At 39.5% G+C, this 6,087-nt stretch overlaps 1 protein-coding gene across 2 annotated transcripts in view; it reads right to left on the bottom strand.

The window, feature by feature from the left end:
* Nucleotides 1-229: 229 nt before the first annotated feature.
* The window catches only part of syde2 (synapse defective 1, Rho GTPase, homolog 2 (C. elegans)), a 48,919-nt gene continuing 43,061 nt past the window's right edge, over nt 230-6,087 (bottom strand). For both annotated transcript variants that reach the window (XM_044043849.1, XM_044043850.1), the window contains exon 8: nt 230-3,800. In XM_044043849.1, coding sequence (XP_043899784.1) covers nt 3,052-3,800 — 749 coding nt within the window. In that variant the 3' untranslated portion in view covers nt 230-3,051. The remainder of the gene's footprint in view (nt 3,801-6,087) is intronic.

Raw genomic sequence — 6,087 nt, 5'->3', positions numbered from 1 at the left:
TGACCTTTTTGAGTGATTTCGGACGCCTAACTAAACTGTGACTATTTTGTCACATTTGGACACTTTACTATTCTATGACTTTTTGGAACGTTTTATCTAACTATGATTTCTTTTGTCACATTTTCTTTAAATTTCTTGTTTTTCACATGTGCCCCTCATACTCTTGCGTACAGCTGCACCAAAGTGAGTCACTGAGCATGGTAAGTCCTCTGGAGAAAAGCTTGCACAATGCAGTTATCTGTTTATTGGAGGAAACAGGGTGACACATGAGCATACATTACAAAATAGTCTTTTTACACATAAATATGAAATACAAAGGCAGATGAGAAAGAGCCTCATTTATACCGGTAAAGCTTTTGACCATGCGACGTTCAGTACCTTTCAAAAAAACATAAACAAACATACATAAACATGAACACAGCTTAGTCCACCAGCAACGCTAAACAATGTCAAATATACACGTATACACAATATAACAAAAATAACAATATCACTTTTTTTTATCTGCACAGAGCACGATTTCATCACATATTATACAGCTTAAGTTGTACCATTAGTCCAGCACATTAAGATGTGTACAGGTAGCTTGAAGGGGGAAAGAAAAGCGAACTATTGCTACAGATCAACATGACAAGGTCATCAGAAGTATTTAAATATACACCGTCGGGAAAACAGAATGTGTAAAAATAATATACTCCAAATACAATTATATAATTTTATACATATACATAAAAGGTTAAATACTGATCGTTCTGAATCCCTGGATTGATGAAGACATCCTTTGTAGTTTTTTTTAAGAGGTTCTGTAACTCGGTTTTGTTTTTGTATCACGGTTTGAGGGAAGCAGGGATTTCAAAGAGGGAAGAGTTTGATACTTTTATTTAATAGTTTCTTTTCTTGCCAAGACTTAAATGAGAGGATCAATAACAGTCTGATGTGAGTAGATCAGCCTGTAATATTTTGAATTACACAAAAACACTTTAACATGTGAGGCTTCAAGAATTCAATTTTCTTCTTTGGACTTGATAAACCTACAGGTTTTATTCAATTTCTTTATAAAATGATGTCATGTCCACATGCCACAAGGAACATGGCAGTGATACTTAGGAAATAAAGTTATTTCAAATTGACTGAAGGCAACAACTAACACCTTCACATCCAGTGTCCATTATCCAGACAACATTATTTTTGAGTGTGTCGGAAATAAAAAAGAATCACTTTATTTAAGTAAAACTTGTAATATCAAACCAAAGACGCAAGATGTTAATTATACTACTCAAATATTACACTTTAAAATACAAATCATGTGCTTTTTCATAGCCCTGGAATAAATAAACTGTTACTTTTTATGAGCCATCTTAGGATGGCAGCCAAAAGAGACAAAAAAAATTACATACCAACGCCAATCGTCTCGAATCAGTTTGAGCACAGTTATTGTGTCATTGCAGCATCGGCTTGTATTACTGTCCACTGTGGAGACATGAGAGTGATATTGAGCTTTTCATCCGAGTCTCAGCAAAAAAAGGGGGAGAAACAAACGATGTTGAACTATTCTTTTAGAGCTTAAAATGAATATGTTTCACTGATAAAATGAATACATCTTGACTGTACATTGAGAGATCATATCAGGTCTGACAGGTGAGTGTAGTTATGGAGTCTTAACATCGACAAATATGCACAAAGTTCAACCCAGATTGGATCATTTCAGTGGCAGCTGTTTGAAATTCAGTCCACAGCCACAATATTATTTTTTTTAAATGCATGTTCAACAATGACAGCCTGTACTACCACACATACCTCATAAGTGCATTATTGTTGTACAACATTTAGTGTTTCATACCTCGACAGAAAATGCAGCTCTCTGCTGCCTTAACACAGAACAAAGAAAAGAAATCCACCCTGAAACAGGACAAACACACATGTTCCTCCTCAAGACCATTGTTTGCAGTAAGAGAACAACACTGATGACTTTACTCACCAGAAGGCATTACTTTAGAAAACAGTTCTAGGAGGGAGGTTAAAAGAAAAGGGTTAAAAAATAAAATAAAAACCTCAAACATGCTTGTAAAAATCTATCTTTCTGAGCTTCTGACACTTCAGTTTCAACCACACTGTTTTCAGTCTGCTCAAGGTTTTCTGGGAAAAGCCATATGAAATTCCTCGAGTATTTTTATTTAATATTTAATAAATAGTACGAGCACGAGCCACAGAGTGGATGAAACCAGAATCTTGAAACAAATCCATCGTGTCCAAGAAACATCAGAGCAGTTCTCCTCTCTTTCCAATCATAATAATAAAGACGCTGTCTTGACCAACACAATGATTTGGGGGTTTCAATTGAATTATTTAATCACATATTTTCACTGGGAACCAATTCTTAATCAAGACTAATGTTTCCCAGATTTTTCCTGTGTCTCTTTAGTCAGATTCTGCAGTGGAAGGTGGGGAATCTCTTGAATAAGGATGTTTTGGCTTGAAAATGAGAAGATTTAAATACAATTTGTATTACATTTACAAGCGCTGCCATCAGAATCACTTATTACTCAGTCACAAGTTGTACCTGCTAAAAGAATAATATACTTTTTGTCTAAGTCTTCACTCATCTGAGAGGTTATACTGTAATAGAAGAGGGGATGCGTTTATATCCAGGGTGGATTTTCATCTCGGGCGTACCACCTTCACACAATTAAGGCACCTTTTAAACCCCTCAATGAGGGTCAATGGGTTCTTCTAATAAGAAGAGAAGCAACAATAACAACAACAACACGGAACACAGAACTGTGGACTGTGACAGACCTACAACGACATGAAGTCGGAGAGTTGACAAAATAAAAAGGAAAACAAAACATTAGGAATGTCTACGGGTACAAACAGACCAGAGGTGCCCTGTTTACATTTCCTCTCATCTCATCCTTTAGGTTCTTAAGAGCAGCAACGGCAGGTCACGCAGCCACGGTGACCTCACAGGATCTCCATGGAAACACTGTGACTGTACGAGTGTGTGTGTGTGTGTGTGTTAGTCTGTGTGTGAGTGTGTAGTAGTAGTAGTAGTCAATATCCGATGTTGAGCTTGTTCTTGTTGAGCTCCCTCTCCAGGTTTCCTATCAGAGTGTCGATGCTCTCCTGCAGGTCTCTCAGGTTCACCCTGTTGCTCAACACTGGGCTGATGTCCTGGATCTTCATGTACGCCTGGTACGTGTGCTCCTTGGGCAGCCGAGGCGGCAGGATATGGTCGCACACGCTCTCCTCCTGCTCCTCGTCTTCTAATCCCTGCCTGCTGCTGTTGCCCGAACTATCGCTTTCTCCTTGCTTGTCCTCTTCTTCTTCCCTCCCTTCCTCGTCCTCTACGTTCACCGCATCCTCTCTCGGAGGTTGCTCCTGCTCGGAGGGATCACATAGAGCGGGAGAAGACGTGACCTGCTCCTGCTCTGCTTTATCATCCTCATCTTCAGACTTGTGCTGCTGCTGCTGCTGCTGCTGCTCCTCCTCCTCCTCAGCTGCCTCCGTGTCCTCTGAGGGAACGTCATCATAGTCCGCCTCCTCTTTGCTGGGAGGCAGCAGCATCATCATCTCAGAGGGGAAGTAGCTCTCGCCGCAGCCGCTCCAGTCACCGGCGTAGCGGTTGCTGGGGCTGTCCAGGCGTCCCGGTTTAGGTCGCAAAACACCGGCTATCTCGGCTTCGCTGAGGTTCAGCACCTGGGGGCGCTCTTTTCTCCGACGTAGAGGAGGAGCCGAGAGCTGATCTGGTGACACTGAGGCTGCAGGAGGCTGAGCTGATGACGGCCTGTGTGGGTCCACGACTGCAGGAGCAGAGAGACAGAGACAAAAAGACAGACAGAGTTAATAAAACTTACAATATAGTGGGTATTTGAACTAGAAGCCTTACAGGAATACTTCATCATTTTGGGAAATGGGAGACCTGTCTTGCCAAGAGTTGGATGAGAACATTGAAACCGCTCTCATGTCACTAGGCCAAAATGAAGAATTTAATTTATTTTGCTTATCTTGGATATTAGACGCTTGTACGTAACGCCACGAAATGGGTATAACATGAAATTGTTGACATTTGGTACTAATAAATATTCAAGAACATGTTTTTTTCAAACTGAGTGGTGTAGTATCATGAACAGTACCACTGTGACATTTACAGAATGTTTAATGACACTACACTGTATTAAAGTGAAGTTGTTGACAATTGTTACTAATAAATATCCACAAAAATCATATAAAAGCATATTTTTTTGTAGTACAATCCAAAGGAAACATGTGAGGTGAGTTTAATGGCAGTACAATGTATCACGATGTAGTTACTGAATTATTATTATTTTTATCTTTTCAGGTGTTGCACTTTGTAGACGGTCCCTGAGCTCCAGCCTTAAGTAGAGATTAATGTAGATTCTCTGACTCTTTTTGAGAAAAACAATGTTGTAGCTTGTTGTCTACATCACTATGATTCAAAATATGCATCACATGTGTTTCAACAAAGTTTTGTTGTTTGTAAATGTTGTTGATCGCGCATGTTTGAAATCTGTGAATATCTTTCTAACTTTACTTACTGTCACAGTTTCAAGCGAGGGTGCGCTCCATTTGCTCACCCAGCTGTTGGTGGGAACAATATTAAACCCATGAATTAGTATATCATGGCCACAATTTAGCATTTTGTGCCCAAAAATTAGAAATGAGAAATGGGAGAAACTGATATTAGTATTTGGAGAATATTCTTATATTTGGAGTGAATGTTTCCCAAAATTACAAAGTACCCAGATACTTAACCCAAAAAATGAACCACAATTTCTCACTATGGTAACGTCTAGCCATGCAGATATTTTTAGGTATTGCCTGGACACATTTTTAGACATCAGTCAGTTTGAAGTAGGTAATGAAAAGTGTGGAGGAGTGAGGATTGTCTGAATTAAATTCTTTTTCATGGGACAGTCAACAACACGTTTTCCCAGCGAGCACAAACGAGGCACTTATAAGCCCCTTTCTTGACAACATAATACTGCGTATCATTTACAGAAGGATAAACATTTCTTCTGACATTCCTCTCTAAGTACGCAGCAAACTCACTAACCCTGATTTACCGTGGTCACACACACACACACACACACACGAAAAACAATCCAAACGGGAACATGCCATGCCATGCCTCGCTCCGAGTCAAACACGTGCTGAAGTCACACCAACCAAACAACATCCTGCGACTGTGGTGCCAGCTGCTTTGACTGCTTTTGACTGAATTGAAAACTGGAAAACGGGAACACTACTTTTATGACGTCTGCCACAGACAGAAAACTCTCTTCGGAAACAGCACTGCAACACAACCAGCACAGTCTGGTTACCTGTCTTTTACCTGTCTCTGTGTACCTACACTTGTTGACACCGCTAGCCCTCCCTCACTCCCTCGCTGGATTGGGAAGGGACAAAAAAACAACAACAGGAAGTGTTAAAGGTTAGGGCTTTGAGTCACAGAGAGCAGATACAAGATTAAACCTAAATGAAAGAGGCTGCACAACATCCACGTGTGCAGATATTCTGATTTGTCCATTTGGGATTTTTCCTGATCTGTGACTTGGACTGTGGCCTTTTTGTGCGTTTGCTCTTGACGGCTAAACTGTGCTGCTAATGTTTTGACTCTTAATGTGATTTAACATTTGAGTTTTCAACTGAACGCTGCATTTGTCCAGGTTTAACATCCAGAGGTTAATTGTAAACTTTAACACCTTGTAACACCTAACCGTCAAAATGTCTGTCTGGGCTTTTTTTTCTTTTTTTTTGCTTAATGCAACCATAAAAGGGCCAGAAAATGTCCTGTAACTAAATGCTTTTGTCAATTTTTCCAGACTAACTTTCAATATCTAGCAGTTATTTACAATTTACTTCAATAATTTCAACAATTTTAAAAATGTGATTTATTTAGAAAAACACCGCAGTTGTAAATGAGTTCAATTTGCAGCGTATTTACAAAAACATTTTTGTTTGTTATGTGCAAAAACAAGCCAAACTAAATTCCCACTCTCTCCCACCGTCGTGCAACTACTAGAGCTGAAACAATTACATCAATTCATCAATTATTAATTGATTACT

Source organism: Solea senegalensis, linkage group LG14 (genome assembly GCF_019176455.1).
Source record: "Solea senegalensis isolate Sse05_10M linkage group LG14, IFAPA_SoseM_1, whole genome shotgun sequence".
NCBI classification, from domain to species: Eukaryota; Metazoa; Chordata; class Actinopteri; order Pleuronectiformes; family Soleidae; genus Solea; species Solea senegalensis.
The sequence above is the reverse complement of the archived record's forward strand: the minus strand, read 5'-3'. Positions and strand labels throughout refer to the sequence as shown.